Genomic DNA, 22,560 nt, shown 5'->3' on the forward strand with positions numbered 1-22,560 from the left:
CAGTAATTTTGCATGATTTTATAAATTACAATAAAATCACATTCTAATCAACTACTATTTGGTCTCTATTTTTCCAATGTTTATGCAGACTTCATCCCAAAATACCTTGCAGCTGGCGACTACACCTTCGACGTTACCCACCAAGGCTGAGACACAGTCTTCAGCTGCTGCTACAAAAGGAACGGGCAGAAGGGAAGACTTTGAGGAGAATTCATCATTGGGTGCCTGTGCTAGACCAGTGCGGACTGCAAGTTTCACAGAAGCTGCGCTGCTGCAATGCCAGCCTGGTGCCTCACTATTGATGTCAAAGATGGATGATAAGCAAAGATCTCTTGGAAGCCAACCTGCATTCCCAATGTTTGGAGAGCCAGAGAGTAGCATTAATAAGTCACGGACAGAGTTGGAGCCTCCATCCAGATCTCTGGTTATCAATGCTAATGAAAGTAGCAATGAGCAACAGTAAGTATTTTTCATCTAAACTATTCCATACAGCTTTCCGCAAAGACAAACTTGGCAATTACGCTATTCTGCTTAATTTTTATATATTCACACAGCATGGAAACTGGACTTTCGGCCCAACTTGCCCACACCGACCAACGTGTCCCATCAACGCTAATCCCACTTGCCTGCTTATAAGAATTATAGTTAAATAACCCATTCGGGTTCATTTTTTGTTTTATTTTGTTTTGGTAATTTAGTTGCCGCTTCTGTTGAAGCACATCAATGCGATAGCCCCACGTTATGATATTAGTTGTGAATTTTAAGTAAAGACCTGGCAGTGTGATGTTTAATTTAGGAAACAACACTGTTCATCATACACTGACAGTACAAAATTACCGAAAGACAACAGGTGCAGGAGTAGGCCATTCGGCCCTTCGAGCCAGCACCGCCATTCAATGTGATCATGGCTGATCATGTCCAATCAGTACCCCGTTCCTGCCTTCTCCTCATATCCCCTGACTCCGCTATCTTTAAGAGCCCTATCTAGCTCTCTCTTGAAAGTATCCAGAACCGGCCTCCACCGCCCTCTGAGGGAGAGAATTCCACAGACTCACAACTCTCTGTGTGAATAAGTGTTTCCTCATCTCCGTTCTAAATGGCTTGCCCCTTATTCTTAAACTGTGGCCCCTGGTTCTGGACTCCCCCAACATTGGGAACATGTTTCCTGCTCCCAAGATCCCACCGTGTTGCAAAGACCCACTGAATCCGCCCCAAGCTTTGTATAAAACTACTCTGCAACAACACAGCTTATGAAGTAAACAAAAATGGATGAACTTTTTGTGTGGTTCAGACACCAAATACTGTTTAAATAAAATGTGTTTGTGCAACAGACAACTTTTAATTCTTTTCCTAGGGTTATGAATGAGAGCGGCAACAGTTCTAGAATGGGTTCCTTCTCAAGGCCAAAAGAAGGTAAATATCACATGGTTATTGGAGAACATTTTTAACAGCTCGTATCACACCACCAAAACAGCATTCACCGAATGTAAGGGAAACTTTTTTATGCTTGTGGCTTATGGAGCGTTTATCACACTAGCTTGGAAGCATTATATCTTCCAGTTCTCTCTCATTCCCCCCCATTAGAATGTATTTCATGGGCTGTAGGTTGTAAGATGCCGGTAAGTCTGATTCCCATTTGGAATCCCATTATCCTGGAAGTTGCAGTTTCACTTCCAACATTCCTTCCAATTACTTTGGTGATTTTAGGTCATTGTTACTCTCCTCCATATTATCGTTGCCTTGCAGCATTTCAACTTTTCCCATTTCTCCTGGATTTCCCCCTTGTAATTTCCTACCCTTCCAGCCACACCTCTTTTTTTAGATTTGTTCTTTAGACTTTTAGAGATACAGCGTAGAAACAGACTCTTCGGCCCACCGAGTCTGCGCCAACCAGCGATCACCTGTACACTATCACTATCCTACTCGCCAGGGACAATTTTGAATTTTGCCGAAGCCAATTAACCAACAAACCTGTACATCTTTGGAGTGTGGGAGGAAACCGGAGCACCCTGGGAAAACCCACGTGATCACGGGGAGAACGTAGAAACTCCATGCAGACAGCACCCAAGATCAGGATTGAACCTGGGTGTCTAGTGTTGTAAGGCGGCAACTCTACTGCTGAGCCACTGAGCAAAGAGGTCCCTCTGCAGCTGTACAGGGCACTAGTGAGACCACTCCTGGAGTATTGTGTGCAGTTTTAGTCTCCAAATTTGAGGAAGGACATTCTTGCTATTGAGGGAGTGCAGCGTAGGTTCACCAGGTTAATTCCCGGGAAGGCGGGACTGTGATATGTTGAAAGAATGGAGCGACTGGGCTAGTATACGCTGGAATTATAGGGATGATGGGGAATCTTATTGAAACATATAAGATTAATAGGGGTTTGGACACGCTAGAGGCAGGAAACATGTTCCCAATGTTGGGGGAGTCCAGAACCAGAGGCAACAGTTTAAGAATAAGGGGTAGGCCATTTAGAGTGAGGAATGAGGAAAAAACTTTTTCACCTAGAGAGTTGTGAATCTGTGCAATTCTCTGCCTCATAAGGCAGTGGAGGCCAATTCTCTGGATGCTTTCAAGAGAGAGTTAGATAGGCAGGAACGGGGTACTGATTGTGGATGATCAGCCATGATCACATTGAATGGCGTTGCTGGCTCGAAGGACTGAATGGCCACTCCTGCACCTATTGCCACCCCCATTCTGTTTCTTAAAATCTGTCTTCCCCAGCTGATTGGATAGTTTTTGGGACAGCTTCCCGTCTCTGAATTAAATGATGTTCATGGCACCTGCTAATTTGCTTCAGATGGTCAATATTTGTTACAGTAATTATAGCAAGTGACTCCTGCTTGTAGAGAGACAACCCATATTCTGTTCAGTTTAACAAAGGGTCTCCCTTCCCTTCTCTCCAGAGGCGCTGCCTGTCCCACTGAGTTACTCCAGCATTTTGTGCATATCTCCAGTGTAAACCAGCATCTGCAGTTCCTTCCTACACACCATGTCCTGCTTTGGTTATCCACTCTACTGCTTGCTCTACTCCTTTATTCAGTGTGATTCAATGAACGGGTTTTTATCTCCTTGTAGCCTGTTATTCATTTTGCATCAAACATGTTTTTGAACACCTGATTAGAAAGGTTAAAGGCTGTCCAACATTTTTTGATTTTGTCTTGTGTTACTTTTTGAAATATTCCTCTTGATTTTAAAGTTTTATGTATGCAATGGAGTATTACAAATATTTAATTATTTGTTTTAAATTGTGACTGTTTGCAGGAAATGTTTTGGGAACAACCATGAATTTATCTCGCACTCCAAACTCCTCGTTTGGCATGGTTCAACCTACTCCATCTAAAGTCCTCCCCTCACCTACTGTTTGTACTAAAGAAGCTTTTGGTAAGACAGTCATTTCAGTTCATGTTGACATCATTTTACTTTTGCAAATAGAAAGTTGTGTTTTCAGAATGGATAAAGTTGTGATTCTGTCTGGATAAATTGTAAATCCACAGCAAATTTAAGATGTTTGAAAATTGGGGCTAGAAATTGGTTATGGATGTTAATCCTGAGTTGTGTCACCCAATTAATTCCCTATAAACATTCCGAGCTGAACTCAAATGAACCTTACCGGCTCAGAAACCGGCTAATCAGGCCAACTCATCCCCGTGCCTCATCTCCGCTCGTCCCACCTGTCCGTGTTTGGTCCCTATCCCTCTACACCTGTCCTATCTATGTACAATGCCCCCCATAATGTTTGGGACAAAGACCCATCATTTATTTATTTGCCTCTGTACTCCACAATTTGAGATTTGTAATAGAAAAAATCACATGTGGTTAAAGTGCACATTGTCAGATTTTAATAAAGGCCATTTTTATACATTTTTGGTTTCACCATGTATTGTATTGTATTCAATTTATTGTCATTGTCTCAATTTGAGACAACGAAATGAATTTTCCTTACAGGTAGTATCATTAAAAAAAATCACAAAGAAATTATAAAAAATAAATAATAAATAAATAATAAAACATATTAAAAATAAAATTGAAATTGAATTAAAATTTTAAAAAAAGCACAAATACAGAAGTCCACGACACAACATAACATAAATGGCACCAAGGTGAGGATGGCACCATAGTCCAGCCAGCCTCCCCTCCGTGTTCATCCGTGGACGGGGTCTTCCAAGCACCCGCAGTCGCCGCCCCGGGTGGCCCGATGTTCAGGCCCTCACGCCGGGCTGGTGGAACGCCGACGCCGAACCCCGACGGTGAGCATCCTCCTCCTCAGCGGCCCGGACCTCCTGATCAGCCGCCTCCCACTGCCGGAGTCTGCAGCTCCTGAGTCCACAGGCCGAGCCGGGCAGAGTCACAGGACCCCCGCGTTGTAGTCAGCGCCGCCCGCGTCGGGAGCTCAGCAAACCGCAGCTCCAGGATGTCGGTGCAGCAGGTCCAGCACTCCGGGCTCCAGACGGCGACCCCCGGTAAGGCATCGCCAGCCCCGCGATGTTACAGCGCTGTCCCGCCGCTGCTGGAGCTCCGGTCGATCCCGGCAGGAAAGGCCGCGCCAATCCAGGTAGGTAGGCCGCTGTGGGGGGAGGGGGGGGGGACGAGGACGCGACTCGGATAATAGTCGCGTCCTCACCAGGAAGTGGCTGAAGGACGGTATCCCCCGCACCGTGCCCTCTTCCCCCACATAAAAACACCAAAAAAACACACTTTTACATAACTAAATAAACAAAAAAACAAAAAGATACCGGGCTGTAGGTGGAGGCTGCTGGCACCAGCGCCACCGGAAGTACAATACCTGTAGACATTACAGCAGTGTTTATACATAGTCCCCCTCCATTTCAGGGCACCATGATGTTTGGGACATAGCAATGTCATGCAAATGAAAGTAGTCGTGTTTAGTACTTTGTTGCATATCCTTTGCATGCAATGAATGCTTGAAGTCTGTGATTCATGGATATCACCAGTTACTGGATGTCTTCTCTGGTGATGCTCTGCCAGGCCTGTATTGCCAGGCCTGTATTGTAGCCATCTTTAGCTTATGCTTGTTTTGAGGGCTAGTCCCTTTCAGTTTTCTCCTCAGCATATAAAAGGCATGTTCAATTGGGTTCAGATCGGGTGATTAACTTGGCCACTCAATTGACCATTTTTTAGCTTTGAAAAACTCCTTTGTTGCTTTAGCAGTATGTTTGGGATCGTTGTCTTGCTGTAGAATGAACCATGAGTTTTGAGGCATTTGTTTGAACTTGAGCAGATAGGATGTGTCTATACACTTCAGAATTCATTATGCTACTACCATCAGCAGTTGTATTATCAATGAAGATAAGTGAGCCAGTACCTTCAGCAGCCATACATGCCCAGGCCATAACACCCTCACCGCTGTGTTTCACAGATGAGGTGATATGCTTTGAATCTTGGGCAGTTCCTTCTCTCCTCCATACTTTGCTTTTGCCATCGCTCTGATATAAGTTCATCTTCATCTCATCTGTCCACAAGACCTTTTTCCAGAACTGTGGTTGCTCTTTTAATTACCTTTTGGCAAACTGTAACCTGGCCATCCTATTTTTGCGGCTTGCAGTGTAGCCTCTGTATTTCTGTTCATGAAGCCTTCTGTGGACAGTGGTCATTGACAAATCCACACCTGACTCCTGAAGAGTGTTTCTGATCTGTCGGACAGGTGTTTGGGGATTTGTCTTTATTATACAGAGAATTCTTCTGTCATCAGCTGTGGAGGTCTTCCTTGGCCTGCCAGTCCCTTTGCGATTAGTAAGCTCACCAGTGCTCTCTTTCTTCTTAATGATGTTCCAACCAGTTGATTTTGGTAAGCCTAAGGTTTGGCTGATGTCTCTAACAGTTTTATTCTTGTTTCTCAGTCTCATAATGGCTTCTTTGACTTTCATTGGCACAACTTTGACCCACATGTTGAAGGGCTGAATGGCCTAGTCCGACACCTATTGTATATTGTCTATTTTCTATTATAGTGCCCTGAAATGGGGGGGGGGGGGGGGGGGGGGACTATGTATAAACACAGCTGTATTTTTTATATGGTGAAACCAAAATGTATAAAAATGGGCTTTAATAAAATCTGACTGCATTTTAACCACGTGTGATTTTGTCTAATAGAAATCTCAAATTGTGGAGTACAATAAATAAATGATGGGGTTTTGTCCCAGACATTATTGAGGGCACTGTAGCTGTCAAAAGTTGGTGACATTGCTTATTTTCAGGGCTGAATCTCAAATATCCCAGTTTGGGATATTTAAGGATCTCAAGGGCAATGTAAATAATTGTATTTCACCTGAGCATGTAGTTTTTGTACAAGTTTTAATTTGGCAATTCTGACAGTTTAGGTGGAAACGTTTTGAACTATTGTTTACATTTTCATTGTAAAACACTAAGATATTTCAGACCAGTTTAGTTTAGAGTTACAGAGCCCTTCGACCCACCGAGTCTGTGCCGACCAGCGATTCCCCCACATATGACCATTATTCTACATACACTAATAAACCTAAACCAAGCAGATAACATCCATTGCCCTAACCGCACCAATCAACTTGCTGAAGTGTTTTAATTAGAAATTCAGTTTGGTGTGATTAATAGTCATGCTCTAGCATACCAGGGAGTAAAGGTTTGTTTTTTGCTGCAGATGTGATAATGCACATGTTTCAAACGCCAGTAATCCCTGAATTAGCTCAAGTGAATGAGAATGGCGGTGCTCCTGCAGATGATCTAATGCAGGTACAAGAGGGAGATTCCACAACATATTGTGAAAGGAATGGTAAGTCGGAATGAATTTCTCTCTGAATTTATTTTCATACTTCCAGCTATTTGAATATGCCTGATTTCTTGGCTTGTGTTCTTTGATGGACTGTTCAAAGTAAACTTTATTGTCAATTCAATTATGCAACAGTAGTTACACAGAGGATTGAAATTACGTTTCCCCATACTCCAAATGTGCAAGTAATATTAAAAACACAGACAGACAACATACCAATAAAAATAGACAATAGACATTACATTATTTAAAATATTAAAATATTCACAGTGTGCCAAAATGTAGCAAAAACTTTGAGGTATTTTAAAAAGGGTGCAACAATGAAAGGTGCAATATAGAAAAAGTGCAAATTTCGTACTGGAGACATTGAGCCAAAGTTATTTTCACAGTTTGTTTGTCTTTGTTTGGGTACTGTTCATGGAATTTTCTTAAGTGTGTTGAGTAGTCTGATGGCCTGAGTGAAAAAGCTGCACTATACAATTCAAGATCAATTGTGAGTTTGAACGAATTTTAATTTGTTTGTCCCAATGATAAATTCCATTGAATTACTGTAATTGATGTAACACTAATGAATTTTACAACGGTGAGTTTTCCCATTTAAAATGAGTACTATTATCTCCTGGGTTCTAGTTTAGTGATGTGTGATAGAGTTCTGGTTAAAAGTTGTTTAGTGTCTTCGGGTCATACAGCACGGAAACAGGCCCTTCAGTCCAACTTACCCCTGCCGATCAACATGCCCTATTACACTAGTCCCACATGCCTGCATTTGGCCTATATCCTTCTAATCCTTTACTCTCCAAATAACATTTGAATAGGTGCCTGGATAGGGAAGGTTTGGAGGGAAGATGGGAGTAGCTTAAATGGAGCATCATGGTCAGTATGGACAGTTTTCTACCTGTCCAGGAAGGAACTCCTGATGCTGGTTTAATTCAATGGTAGACACAAAATGCTGCAGTAACTCAGTGGGGCAGGCAGCATCTCTGGAGAGAAGGAGTGGGTGATGTTTCACGTCGAGACCCATCTTCAGACTGTCCAAATGTCTTTTAAATGTTTAATGAATGTTTTATTATAAATATTTAATTTTTTGTGTGTCATTCGTAACTGTCACTGTATGTCATGTTGTCACTTGCGTGCGGAGTATCAAGGCAAATTCCTTGTATGTGAATACTTGGCCAATAAACTTATTCATTCATTCAAATGTTGTTTTTGTATCTGCTCCAACAACCTTCTCTGGCAGCTTGTTCCATATACCCACCACCGTCCGTACGGAAAAGGTTATCCCTCGGGTTCTTATTAAAACATTTCCCCCTCTCACCTTACACCCATATCCTCTGGTTCTTGATGCCCCTACTCTGAGTAAAAGACTGTGCATTCACCAATTTATTCCCCTCATGATCTTATACACATCTAAGATCACCCCTCATCCTCCTGCGCTATCAAGGAATAAAGTCCTAGTCTGCCCAACTTCTCCCTACAGCTCAGGCTCTCGTGTGTTGGCAACATCCTTATAAATTGGAGGAGCAGTCTGCACCCTAGCGGCATAAACATTGAATTCACCAATTTCCGGTAGCCCATGCTGTTTCCTCCCCTTCCCAGCTCTCCCTCAGCCCTCTGGCTCCTCCTCTTCCTTTCTTCCCTCCCCCCCCACCATGCATCAGTCTGAAGAAGGGTTTTGGCCCGAAACGTTGCTATTATCTTCGTTCCAAAGATGCTGCCGCACCAACTGAGTTTCTCCAGCACTTTTGTCTACCTCCATATAAAACTTCTCAGTATCTTTCCAACTTAACAAGATCCTTCCTATAGCAGGGTGACCATACCTGAACACAATACCACCAATGCAACCTTGCCTACTAATCTTTCATGCATTCCTTGATCAGCAAAGTGTTTCTAATACTTTGAGCAAAGTCAGTCCACTGTTGTCAATGTTGTAGAACTCATAATTTTAAAAAACATTGTGAGAGGAATGTGAATTCGAAAGGTTCAGAGAGAAGATATTACTAGCTTAGATGGAACATCTTGGTTGGCATGGACAAGTTGGGCCGAAGGGCATGAATCTATGCTGCATGACTCTGGTTCTCATATAGTGCTTCATTGCACAGTGAATGGCAGGGTTCTGGGGAGTGTTGTAGAGCAGAGGGATCAAGGAGTACAGGTACATTGTTCCTTGAAAGTGGCATCACAGGGACATAGGGTGGTTAGGAAGGCTTTTGGCACATTGGCCTTCCATCTGTCAGAGTATTGAGTATAAAAGTTGGGAGGTCACGTTACAGTTGTACAAGGCATTGATCTTGTATTGTGTTCAGTTTTGGCCACGCTTTTATCGGAAAGATGTTAAGCTGAAAGAGTGCAGAGAATATCTACGAGGTTGTTGCCATGACTCGATCTGAACTACAGGGGGGTATTGAGCAGGCGAAGAATTTATTACAAGGAGCGCAGGAAGATGAGGGGTATTTTTATAGATGTCATAAATGATAGGAGTAAAATTAGGCCATACGGCCCATTCGATTCAATCATGGCTGATCTATCTTCCCTCCAAACCCCATTCTCCTGCCTTCTCCCCATAACCCCTGACACCCGTACTAATCAAGAATCTATCTATCTCTGCCTTTAAAATATCCATTGACTTGGCCTCCACAGCCGTCTGTGGCAAAGAATTCCACAGATTCACCACCCTCTGACAAAATAAATCTCGCCTCATATCCTTCCTAAAAGAACGTCCTTTAATTGTGAGGCTATGACCTCTAGTCCTGGACTCCCCCACTAGTGGAAACATCTTCTCCGCATCCACTCTATCCAAGCCTTTCACTATTCTGTACGTTTCAATGAGGTCCCCCACCCCCCCTCATTCTTCTAAACTACAGCGAGTACAGGCCCAATGCCGACAAATGCTCATCATAAGTTAACCCACCCATCCCTGGGATCATTTTTATAAATCTCCTCTGGACCCTCTCCAGAGGCAGCACATCCTTCCTCGGATATGGTGCCCAAAATTGCTTACAATATTCCAAATGTAGCCTTACCAGCACCTCAGCATTGCATCCCTGTCTTTGTTTTCAAGCCCTCTTGAAATAAACTAGTTTGTTTTGCTGGCTGTATGGATATGGTATATGGTAAATATGCTGAGTCTTTTACCCGACATGGGGAATGAAGAAAGAGGACATATGTTTCATGTGAAGATGCGAAAGATTTAAAAGGAACCTTTTTTATACATATGGTGCTAGGCATATGGACGAGCTGTCACAGGAGGTAGTTGAGGCATTAAAAAAAAATGGATAAGTGCATGGATAGAAAAGGTTAAGGAATATAAGCCAAACGCAAGCTTATGGGCCTAGTGTCGATGGGGCATGTTGGTTGGTGTGGGCAAGTTAGGCCAAAGGGCCTGTTTCCACGTTGCATGACTCCATGACTCTATTTAATATGCCTCTATTTTTAAATGTATCCTTCATTTTACAGATATAATCTACAGCAGTCACACATGTCAGGAGAATGGGGTTGAGAGGGAGACATAGATCAGCCATGAATGAATGGTGGAGTAGACTTGATGGGACGAATGACCTAAATCTGCTCCAAGCACTTAAGAACATCACTGGACGCAACAGGCAGTAGGGTCAGAAAGTGATGGGTTCTGTTAACTGAAGCGGTTTAATGGTATCGTCCGAGTTAGATCTTGAGTTCACAGATCAGTTCCAACACGGACTGATTTTTTTTGTATTTCAGTGATTCCTTCAAATTCCATTTGTTTTGAATGAGACTTAAACCTAGGGGTAGGAAATAAACCCCTCAGGGAATAATTCATTAGTGAGAGCCCTGCTTGGTGCTTTCTCATCAGTCTGGAGCACTGTGGAATGTTTTGTGCTATTTATCTTTGAATCTGTCACATTTTACTATTACTGTGTCTTTTTCCTTCAGCTAAAATTGAGAACTTGACTGGTGGTTTTTCACATGAATAATATCACTTTCTTTGCTTTTTCTCCAAGATATCCATCAATCCATGGAAAACTTGGGTATGAACGTAGCTCCACCTTCCACGGTGCCATTTTCTATCTTTGAAGATGATGCTGGTGCTGTAAAGAGGTATTGGAAACAATTTCTTAGAATCCTCGTTTGAAAATGTCTCGCTAGTTGGGTTGTTTAAGAAAGAACCGCAGATGCTATAAAAAAATCGAAGGTAGATTAAAATGCTGAAGGAACTCAGCGGGTGAGGCAGCATCTATGGAGAGAAGAAATAGACGACGTTTCGGGTCAAGACGTGCTGAAGAAGGGTCTCGCCCCAAAACGTCGCCTATTTCTTCTCTCCATTGATGCTGCTTCACCCGCTGAGTTCCTCCAGCATTTTTGTCTACCTTAGTTAGTTGCGTTTGTGCTTTGTTTAAATTAACATTCTTATGTTACAGCGTACAGAATACTTTGAAATGTAAAACAATAGATTCAAGACCACTGGGAGAATTATGTGACAGACAAAGCGTGACCAGAAAAGAAAAGGTAAAGATTCTGATTTGCTGCCCAACCAGTTTAAATGTTGGTTCAAATGACATGTTCCTCCAAAGATAGGCTGGAATGCATCTTACTTGATTTAGCTGGGAAGAAACAGCGAGGTTACAATTCAACCGTTCCAACACCAGAGAGAACGTGTGTAGGAAGGAACTGCAGATGCTGGTTTAAAAGCTTTTGTTGCATGCCAACCATTCAGCGGAAAGACAATACATGATTACAATCGAGCCATTCGCAGTGTAGAGATAGAAACATAGATAATAGGTGCAAGTGTAGACCATTCAGCCCTTCGAGCCACCACCGCCATTTAATATGATCATGGCTCATCATTTAAAATCAGTACCCCATTCCTGCTTTTTCCCCACACCACTTGATTCCATTAGAGCTTCCTCTTAGCCCTATGAGCTAAATCTAACTTTCTTGAAAACATCCAGTGAATTGGCCTCCACTGCCTTCAGTGGCAGAGAATTCCACAGATTCACAACTCTGGGTGAACAAGTTTTTCCTCATCTCAGTTCTAAATGGCCTACCCTTTATTCTAAAACTGACCCTTGTTCTGGACTCCCCCAACATCAGGAACATTTTTCCTGCATCTAGCCTGTCCAATCTTTAAGAATGTTATGTGTTTCTATATGATCCCCTCGCATCCTTCTAAATTACAGTGAATTCAAGCCCAGTCGACCCATTCTTTCATTATATCTCAGACCCGCCATCTAGGGAATTAACCTGGTGAACCTACACAATAGCAATAATGTCCTTCCTCAAATTAGGAGACCAAAAACTTGGAGACCAAAGTGTATAAATACATGACAAGGGAATAACGTTTAATGCAAGGTAAAGCCAGTAAAGTCCGATCAAAGACAGTCCGAGGGACACCAATGAGATAGAGAGTAGTTCAGGTCTGCTCTCTAGTTGCAGTTGGATGGTTCAGTTGCATGATAAAGAGCTGGGAAGAAACTCCCTGAATCTGGAGGTGGGTGTTTTACCCGAAGGGAGAGGGGAGAAGAGAGAGTGGCCAGGGTGCGACTTGTCCTTGATTATGCTGCTGGCCTTGCCAAGGCAGAGTGAGCTTTAAATAGAGTCAATGGAAGGGAGGTTTGTTTGCGAGATGGTCTGGGCTGTGTCCACAATCCTCTGCAATTTTTTTCTGTCTTGGATGGGGCTGTTCCCAAACCATGCATCTGTAAATGTTTTTGAGGTTTGTTGGGGACATTCCATACTTCCTAAGCTTTCTGAGGAAGTGGAGACGTTGGTGTGCTTTCTTGGTCATTCCTTCAATATAAGTGGTTGAATTTAAAGATTTCAACCATCTCTGCTTCGGCTCCGTCAAGACAAACTGGGGTATGTGTCCCACTTTGTTTCCTGAAGTTGATCTCTTTTATCTTGCTGACATTGAGAGAAAGGTTGTTGTCTCGACACCAGGACACAAAGTTCTCAATCTCCTTCCTGTACTCCGTCTTATCATTATTTGCTATCCGGCCCACAATGGTGGTGTCGTCTGTGAATTTGTAAATTGAGTTAGATTTGTACATGGCTGCACAGTCGTGGGTGTAGAAGGAGTAAAAAACGGGGCTGAGAACACATCCTTGCACAGCACCAGTGTTGAGGATTATCGTGGAGGATGATTTGTCCCCCATCCTCACTGATTGGGGTCTGTTGGTCAGGGAGTCGAGGATCCAGTTGCAAAGTTGAGTGCTGGCTCCAAATCCTAGACACCTACAAATGGTTGTCCCTGATCAAAATCACGATGTAACTAATTTGGCTTGCATAATACAAATAGTCTTCCCCACATCCATAGCAAATATATATTCCATATACTGTAGGTGTTATGGAAATGGCCTGAATAGCGGAACCAGCTCTGTTTAATTTTTAACAGCTTTTTGACTGTTTGTGAATATTGCTCATTTTCAAATGTTGAAGCCATTTGACAGATTGTTAGTGTCATCCAGTCACATGGCACAGAAACAAGCCTTTCAGCCCATCCTGTCACTGCCAATCATGGAGCACCCATTTCCACCATTTGGTCTATTGCTCGAATGTGTGGCTTACACTCTCTGTTAAAGTATTTGTGTAGGATTTATGCACAAGGCCTTAACGATCAGTTTGCAGAATTTCTTGTTCAGGAAGTTTTCCTTGAGAATGTTTTTAACAATTAGTAGGTAGGTGAGCAGAGTTTGCGGGTGTTGTTATTGTCTCAGAAAGCTGTTAATCTTGCTTTAGTGATAGGATTATATACTGCTATTTGTCAATCATGTTTATATCATTATTCCCACACAAGGACTCTTTGCCTTAATTTTCCCTAAAATAGCGTCCTTATTTATTTTCCTCTTGCCCTTAACTGTACTTGCGTACATTCATACAACAGTTCATACTACAGTAAAAATCAAATCAAAAAAATTCTTGATGGGTGAGCTCAGATTCAGATTCAGATTCAACTTTAATTGTCATTGTCAGTGTACAGTACAGAGACAACGAAATGCAGTTAGCATCTCCCTGGAGAGCGACATAGAATATGATTTCAATAAATAAATCTATCTACATGCATACAGACATAGTGTTTTTCCTGTGGGTGGAGTGTCCGGGGGGGGGGGGGGGGGATTGGCATTCACCGAGGTACAGTGTTGAGTAGTGTGACAGCTGCAGGGAAGAAGCTGTTCCTCGACCTGCTGGTTCGGCAACGGAGAGACCTTTAGCACCTCCTGGATGGTAGGAGGGTAAACAGTCCATGGTTGGGGTGAGAGCAGTCCTTGGCGATTATGAGCGCCCTCCGCAGACAACGCTTGCTTTGGACAGACTCAATGGAGCGGAGCGAGGAACCGGTGATGCGTTGGGCAATTTTCCCCACCCTCTGCAGTGCTTTCCGGTCGGAGACGGAGCAGTTGCCATACCATACTGTGATACAGTTGGTAAGGATGCTCTCGATGGTGCAGCGGTAGAAGTTCACCAGAATCTGAGGAGACAGATGGACCTTCTTAAGTCTCCTCAGGAAGAAGAGACGCTGGTTGAGTTGAGGTATTGTGGGTCCAAGAGAGGTCATCAGAGATGTTGACCCCCAGAAACCTGAAGCTGGAAACGCATTCCACCTCCGTCCCGTTAATGTGGATAGGGGTGTGCGTGCCGCACCTAGACTTCCTGAGCTGGACCTCATCCCTATAGGCCGACTCATCGTTGTTGCTGATGAGGCCAATCACCATTGTATCATCTGCATACTTGATGATGGTGTTAGTACCATGTACAGGTGTGCAGTCGTAGGTGAAGAGGGAGTAGAGGAGGGGGCTCAGCACACAGCCCTGTGGAACGCCGGTGTTCAGGGTGAGGGTTGAAGAGGTGTGCTTGTCTAACCTAACAGACTGGGGTCTGTTGGTTAGAAAGTCTAGTATCCAGTTGCAGAGGGAGGGGTCGATGCCCAGGTTACCGAGTTTTGTGATCAGTTTAGAGGGTATAATGGTGTTGAATGCTGAGCTGTAATCGATGAACAGCATTCTTACGTAAGTGTCTCTGTTGTCGAGGTGGGAGAGGGCGGAGTGAAGTGCCATTGAGATGGCATCCTCCATAATCCTGTTCTTGCGGTAGGCAAACTGATAGGGATCCAATGTGGGGGGTAGGCAGCTTTTGAGGTGTGCCAGGACCAGCCTCTCGAAGCACTTGGTGATGATGGGGGTAAGTGCAACTGGGCGGAAGTCGTTGAGGCTTGCCGCAGGGGAGTGTTTTGGCACCGGCACGATGGAACTGTGTCAGCAGAGCAAGAAATAGTTAACATTACATCAGGGACTTTCATCACAAGACAACTGATGAGGGGGCAAATTACTTTGACCTGAATCTTCTTTATTCCATACTTGTTTCCTAATCTAAGTATTTTCAACGATTCACTTTTATTTCAGAAGTGGAATTTTGTTGTTGTTTTCTTCCTGCTACCCCAGTAATTTTGCATGATTTTATAAATTACAATAAAGTCACATTCCAATCAATTTGGTCTCAATTTTTCCAATGTTTATGCTGACTTCATCCCAAAATACCTTGCAGCTGGTGACTACACCTTCGACGTTACCCACCAAGGCTGAGGCACCGTCTTCAGCTGCTGCTACAAAAGGAACGGGCAGAAGGGAAGACTTTGAGGAGAATTCATCATTGGGTGCCTGTGCTAGACCACTGCGGACTGCAAGTTTCACAGAAGCTGCGCTGCTGCAATCCCAGCATGGTGCCTCACTATTGATGCCAAAGATGGATGATAATCAGAGGTCTCTTGGAAGCCAACCTGCATTCCCAATGTTTGGAGAGCCAGAGAGTAGCATTAATAAGTCACGGACAGAGTTGGAGCCTCCATCCAGATCTCTGGTTATCAATGCAAATGAAAGTAGCAATGAGCAACAGTAAGTATTTTTCATCTAAACAATTCCATACAGCTTTCCGCAAAGGCAAACTTAGCAATTACACTATTCTGCTTAACTTTTATATATTCACACAGCATGGAAACTGGACTTTCGGCCCAACTTGCCTACTCTGACCAGCGTGTCCCATCAACACTAATCCCACTTGCCTGCCTCTAAGAATTAGAGTTAAATAACTTATTCGGGTTCATTTTAGTTTTATTTTGTTTTGGTAATTTAGTTGCCGCTTCTGTTGAAGCACATCAATGCGATAGCCCCCCCATGTTATGATATTAGTTGTGAATTTTAAGTAAAGACCTGGCAGTGTGATGTTTAATTTAGGAAACAACACTGTTCATCATACACTGACAGTAGAAAATGACCAAATTTCAGTGTTGTAAAGACCCACTGAATCTGCCACAAGCTTTGTATAAAACTACCCTGTAACAACACAGCTTCTGAAGTTAACAAAAATGGATGAACTTTTGTGTGGTTCGGACACCAAATACTGTTATTTCCTTCGCTCCATAGATGCTGCTGCACCCGCTGAGTTTCTCCAGCAATTTTGTGTACTGTTTAAATAAAATGTGTTTGTACAACAGACAACTTTTAATTCTTTTCCTAGGGTTATGAATGAGAGCGGCAACAGTTCTAGAATGGGTTCCTTCTCAAGGCCAAAAGAGGGTAAATATCACGTGGTTATTGGAGAACATTTTTAACTGGTTATACCACACCACCAAAACAGCATTCACTGAATGTTCACAAAATACTCCCAAATTAGATTTAAATGAAATGATTATAGTTTAAAAACCAAAATGAATAGTCAGAAGAGCAAATGCACTGATATTTATTCATAGTCTGAACGTCACCTATTCCTTCGCTCCATAGATGTTGCCTCACCCCGTTGAGCTTCTCCAGCATTTTGTCTACCTTCGATTTTTCCAGCATCTGTAGGTCCTTAACCATTTATTCATAGTTCATAATTTCCTAGTTGCAACTTAAAAAAAAAAGGAAACCTTTTTCTGCTTGTGGTTTATAGTTTAACACACTAGCTTGGAAGCATTGTATCTTCCAGTTCTCTCTCTCCCCCCCCCCCGATCGTCTGATGGTTGTAATCAGATTCCCATTTGGAATCCCATTATCCTGGAAGTTGCTGATCCACTACCACAATTCCTTCCTATTCCTTTGGTGATTTTAGGTCATTGTTACTCTCTCCTCCATATTATTGTTACCTCGCAGCATTTCAACTTTTCCCAATTCTCCTGCCTCCGATCAAGGATTTCCCCCTTGTAATTTCCTACCCTTCCACCCACACCTTTTTTAGATTTGTACTTTAGAGTTTTATAGATACAGTGTAGAAACAGACTCTTCGGCCCATCGAGTCTGCGCTGACCAGCGATCACCCCGTGCACTATCACCATCCTACACACTAGGGGCAATTTTGAATTTTACCTCAGCCAATTAACCAACAAACCAGTACGTCTTTGGAGTGTGGGAGGAAACCAGAGCACCCTGGGAAAACCCACGTGATCACGGGGAGAACGTAGAAACTCCATGCAGACAGCACCCAAGAACAGGATCGAACCTGGGTGTCTAGTGTTGTAAGGCGGCAACTCTACTGCTGAGCCACTGTGCCACCCCCATTCTGTTTCTTAAAATCTGTCTTCCCCAGCTCATTGGATAGTTTTTGGGACAACTTCCCGTCTCTGAATTAAATGATGTTCATGGCACCTGCTAATTTGCTTCAGATGGTAAATATTTGTGACAGTAATTATAGGAAGTGACTCCTGCTTGTAGAGAGACAACCCATATTCTGTTCAGTCTAACAAAGGGTCTCCCGTCCCTTCTCTCCGGAGGCGCTGCCTGTCCCACTGAGTTACTCCAGCATTTTGTGTCTATCTCCAGTGTAAACCAGCATCTGCAGTTCCTTCCTACACACCTTGTCCTGCTTTGGTTAGGTGTCCACTCTACTGCTTGCTCTACTCCTTTATTCAGTGTGATTCAATGAACAGGTTTTTATCTCCTTGTAGCCTGTTATTCATTTTGCATCAAACGTGTTTTTGAACACCTGATTAGAAAGGTTTAAGGCTGTCCAACATTTTTTGATTTTATCTTGTGTTACTTTTTGAAATATTCCTCTTGACTTTGTAAAGTTTTATGTATGCAATGGAGTATTACAAATATTTAATTATTTGTTTTAAATTGTGACTGTTTGCAGGAAATGTTTTGGGAACAACCATGAATTTATCTCGCACTCCAAACTCCTCTTTTGGCATGGTTCAACCTACTCCATCTAAAGTCCTCCCCTCACCTACTGTTTGTACTAAAGAAGCTTTTGGTAAGACAGTCATTTCAGTTCATGTTGACATCATTTTACTTTTGCAAATAGAAAGTTGTGCTTTCAGAATGGATAAAGTTGTGATTCTGTCTGGATAAATTGTAAATCCACAGCCAATTTAAGATGTTTGAAAACTGAGGCTAGAAATTGGTTATGGATGTTAATCCTGAGTAGACAAAATGTTGGACTAACTCAGCGGGACAGGCAGCATCTCTGGAGAAAAGGAATGAGTGACGATTTGGGGTTGAGACGCTTCAGACTGAAGAAGGGTTTCAACCCGAAACATGATCCATTCCTTCTCTCCAGAGATGCTGCCTGTTCTGCTTATTATTCCAGTGTTTTGTGTTTACCTTGGTTTAAACCAGCATCTGCAATTCTTTCCTACATGTAATGCCGAGTTGTGTTACCCAATCAATTCGCTATAAACATTCCAAGCTGAACTCATAAAACCTCACCAGCTCGGAAACCGGCTAATCAGCCCAACTCATCCCTGCCGACTAACATGCCTCATCTCCGCTCATCCCACCTGTCCACGTTTGGTCCATATCCCTCTACACCTGTCCTATCCATGTAGCTGTCCGAAGTTGGTGACATTGCTTATTTTCAGACACTGTAGTCGACATCAAACAGTGCTTGTTTTGCACTGTCGCCCAATAATATTTCAATGCTGTTGGCAAAGTTATCCAGTTGGGTGCATGTTTTTTGCAATTTTCGATATTTGAAATGGGCTTCACCTTTCGGACAAGCTCATTTTAACATTTGATAAGTTAATTAAAAAAATCCAAGTAGTGAACATTCATTAATGATAGATGAAAAAACTCTTTCAACCTTCAGTTTGAAAATGTGACAAAGAAAGCATTCCTCACAAATCAGAAGGCTGAATCTCAAAGAACCCAGTTTGGGATATTTAAGGATCTCAAGGGCAATGTAAATAATTGTATTTCACCTGAGCATGTAGTTTTTGTACAAGTTTTAATTTGGCAATTCTGACAGTTTAGGTGGAAACGTTTTGAACTATTGTTTACATGTTCATTGTAAAACATTAAGATATTTCAGACCAGTTTAGTTTAGAGTTACAGCGTGGAAACAGGCCCTTCGACCCACCGAGTCTGTGCCGACCAGCGATTCCCCCACATATGAACATTATTCTACATACACTAATAAACCTAAACCAAGCAGATAACATCCATTGCCCTAACCGCACCAATCAACTTGCTGAAGTGTTTTAATTAGAAATTCAGTTTGGTGTGATTAATAGTCATGCTCTAGCATACCAGGGAGTAAAGGTTTGTTTTTTGCTGCAGATGTGATAATGCACATGTTTCAAACGCCAGTAATCCCTGAATTAGCTCAAGTGAATGAGAATGGCGGTGCTCCTGAAGATGATCAAATGCAGGTACAAGAGGGAGATTCCACAACATATTGTGAAAGGAATGGTAAGTCAGAATGAATTTCTCTCTGAATTTATTTTCATCATTCCAGCTATTTGAATTTGCCTGATTTCTTGGCTTGTGTTCTTTGATGGACTGCACTATAGAATTCAAGATCAATTGTGAGTTTGAACTAGTTTTAATTTGTTTGTCCCAATGATAAATTCCATTGAATTACTGTAATTGATGTCACACTAATTTTACAACGGTGAGTTTTCCCCTTTAAAATGAGGACTATTATCTCCTGGGTTCTAGTTTAGTGATGTGTGATAGAGTTCTGGTTAAAAGTTGTTTAGTGTCTTCGAGTCATACAGCACGGAAACAGACCCTTCAGTCCAACTTACCACTGCCGATCAACATGCCCTATTAAATTAGTCCCACATATCTGCAGTTGGCCCATATCCGTCTAATGCTTTGTTGGCCCATATCCTTCTAATCCTTTACTCTCCAAATAAGATTTGAATAGGTGCCTATTAGATGGGAGTAGCTTAAATGGAGCATCATGATCAGTATGGACAGTTTTCTACCTGGGTTTAAATTTTTTAAATTATATCTGCCCCAAATATCTTCTCTGGCAGCTTGTGCCATATACCCACCACCCTCTGTGTTGAAAAGGTTATTAAAATGTTCTCCCTCTCACCTTAAACCCATTTCCTCAGGTTTTTGATGCCCCTACTCTGAGTAAAAGACTGTGCATTCGCCTATCTATTCCCCTCATGATCTTATACACTTCTAAGATCACCCCTCATCCTCTGTAGTATTGTTATGGAGGTCATAAATGATAGGCCCATTTGGCCCATCAAGTCTACTCTGCCTTTCAATCATATCCCTCTCTACCCCATTCTCCTGCATTCTCCACATAACCTCTTACACCTGTACTAATCAAGAATCTATCTACCTCTGCCTTAAAAATATCCACTGACTTGGCCTCCACAGCCTTTTGTGGCAAAGAATTCCACAGTTTCACCACCCTCTGACTAAAGACATTTGTCCTCATCTCCTTCCTAAAAGAAGGTCCTCTAATTCTGAGACATCCTTCCTCTAGTCCTAGACCCATTTGTGGAAACATCCTCTCCATATCCACTCTAGCCAAGCCTTTCACTATTCTAGATTTCAATGAGGTCCCCCTCATACTTCTAAACTCCAACGAGTACAGGCCCAGTGCTGACAAGTGTTCATCATAGATTAACCTACTCATTCCTGGGATCATTTTTGTAAATCTCCTCTGGTCCCTCTCCAGAGACAGCACATCCTTCCTCGGATATGGTGCCCAAAATTGCTTACAATATTCCAAAGTGGCCTTGCCAGCACCTCATAGATCCTCAGCATTGCGTCCCTATTTTTGTATACAAGCCCTCTTCGAATAAATACTAGCATTGAGTTTGTTTTTGCTAGCTGTATGAGATCATGTGAGGAATAGATAGGGTAAATATACTTAGTCTTTTACCCGACGAGGAATAAAGAAAGAGGACATAGGTTTAAAGTGAAGGGGTGAAAGATTTAAAGGGAAGCAGTGATAGAGGGGTAATTTTTTTACCCACGTATATGGACGAGCTGTCGGAGGAGGTAGTTGAAGCAGGTTTAAAAACATATTTGGATAAGTGCATGGCTAGGAAAGGTTTAAAGATATGGGCTAAATGCAGGCAGGTGGGACGTTTATTTGGGGCATGTTGGTCGGTGTGGGCAAGTTGGGCCAAAGGGCTTGTTTCCATGTTGTATGACCATTTAACATGCTTCTGTTTCAAATTGCATCCTTCATTTTAGTGATATACATATCTATATGTATGTGTGTGTGTGTGTGTGTTTTGTTTGTTCATGTATAATCGCATCTTCTCAAAAAAACGACTCGCTTACGGTAAAAAATTCACATATTCCGGTAGACATTTTTCCCCTGAAGTCCGAAAACGCCTTATCTGAAAATGTCATGCTCTATTTCTCGAGTTATTAATGAAAATGTTCAAAAATACTATTGAACAATTTAAAATGTTTTTTACTTTAAAATCATTCCTCACAGCTTCCAACACACTTTGATACAAAGTTGCAAGGCAACACTGGCAGGAACACTGAACTTTTCAGCTCAATGGCATCTCACAGCATGTGCACCTGACATTTGCAACAATGTTGCCATCACAGCTCCTGGCAGGACAGGAGGGGGAGGGTCAATTGGTATTGCAATTGGGGATTGGGATGGGGTTTTCTCAACTCCAGTGCTGGGGGAGGCTCCAGACCTATGATCTTTGCTTAGGAGTGCTCAAAACTTACCTTTGGCAACGGGTTGAGTTGGAGGACCACGCCTCCCGTGGGGGATACGGGTAAGGGACGGGTGCGTTGGGGGAGCAGATCCAACAGGTCTGCACTTTGTCGAGAGATAAATAAAAATCAAGGTTTCTTGCCTAATCTACTACAGCAATCACACATGTCAGGCTTGATGGGGGGAGGGCAGGAGAATGGGGTTGGGAGGGGAAAGTAGTTCGGCCATAGTTGAATAGCCGAGTAGACAATGGGACGATGGCCTAATACTGCTATCGCTCATGAACTTATGAACATCCATAGATGTTCAATAAAGCTCCATAGATGCTGCCTCACCCAGTGAGTTTCTCCAGCACTTTGGTCTACCTTCGATTTTCCAGCATCTGCAGTTCTTTCTTGAAGAACTTATGAACATCACTGGATGCAACAGACAGTAGGGTCAGTAGGTCACGAGTTCAATGGGTTCGGCAGCGGATTAATGGTATTGTCTGGGTTAGATCTTGAGTTCACAGATCAGTTCACCACTGACTGATATTTCTTGTTTTTTTTATTTTTGTTTTCAGCGATTCCTTCAAATTCAAGTTGTTTTGAATGAGACCTAAACCTAGGCCTTGTCCACCAACCCTCTCATGTTCTGGCTTTTATGCAGAATTATGTGGAGACGTCAGGAAATTGGGATATGAAAGAAACCCTCAGGGAATAATAGACAACAGGTGCAGGAGAAGGCCATTCGGCCCTTCGAGCCAGCACTGCCATTCAATGTGATCAACCCAATCAGTACCCCGTTCCTGCCTTCTCCACATATCCCCTGACTCTTTAAGAGCCCGATCTAACTCTCTCTTGAAAGTATCCAGAGAACCCGCCTCCACAGATTCACAACTCTCTGCATGAAAAAGTGTTTCCTCGTCTCCGTTCTAAATGGCT

At 42.7% G+C, this 22,560-nt stretch overlaps 1 protein-coding gene across 1 annotated transcript in view; it reads left to right on the forward strand.

Annotated features, from left to right (window-relative positions):
* bub1 (BUB1 mitotic checkpoint serine/threonine kinase) overlaps window positions 1-22,560 on the forward strand; it is an 82,694-nt gene that overhangs the window by 13,709 nt on the left and 46,425 nt on the right. Inside the window, exons 7-16 of the mRNA XM_055630615.1 lie at window positions 89-459; window positions 1,355-1,413; window positions 3,262-3,381; window positions 6,632-6,763; window positions 10,738-10,834; window positions 11,155-11,242; window positions 15,275-15,621; window positions 16,244-16,302; window positions 17,837-17,956; window positions 19,261-19,392. Of these exons, the coding sequence (XP_055486590.1) occupies window positions 89-459; window positions 1,355-1,413; window positions 3,262-3,381; window positions 6,632-6,763; window positions 10,738-10,834; window positions 11,155-11,242; window positions 15,275-15,621; window positions 16,244-16,302; window positions 17,837-17,956; window positions 19,261-19,392 (1,525 nt within the window). The remainder of the gene's footprint in view (window positions 1-88; window positions 460-1,354; window positions 1,414-3,261; window positions 3,382-6,631; window positions 6,764-10,737; window positions 10,835-11,154; window positions 11,243-15,274; window positions 15,622-16,243; window positions 16,303-17,836; window positions 17,957-19,260; window positions 19,393-22,560) is intronic.

This window comes from Leucoraja erinacea, unplaced genomic scaffold (assembly GCF_028641065.1).
Source record: "Leucoraja erinacea ecotype New England unplaced genomic scaffold, Leri_hhj_1 Leri_452S, whole genome shotgun sequence".
In the NCBI taxonomy this organism is placed as follows: Eukaryota; Metazoa; Chordata; class Chondrichthyes; order Rajiformes; family Rajidae; genus Leucoraja; species Leucoraja erinaceus.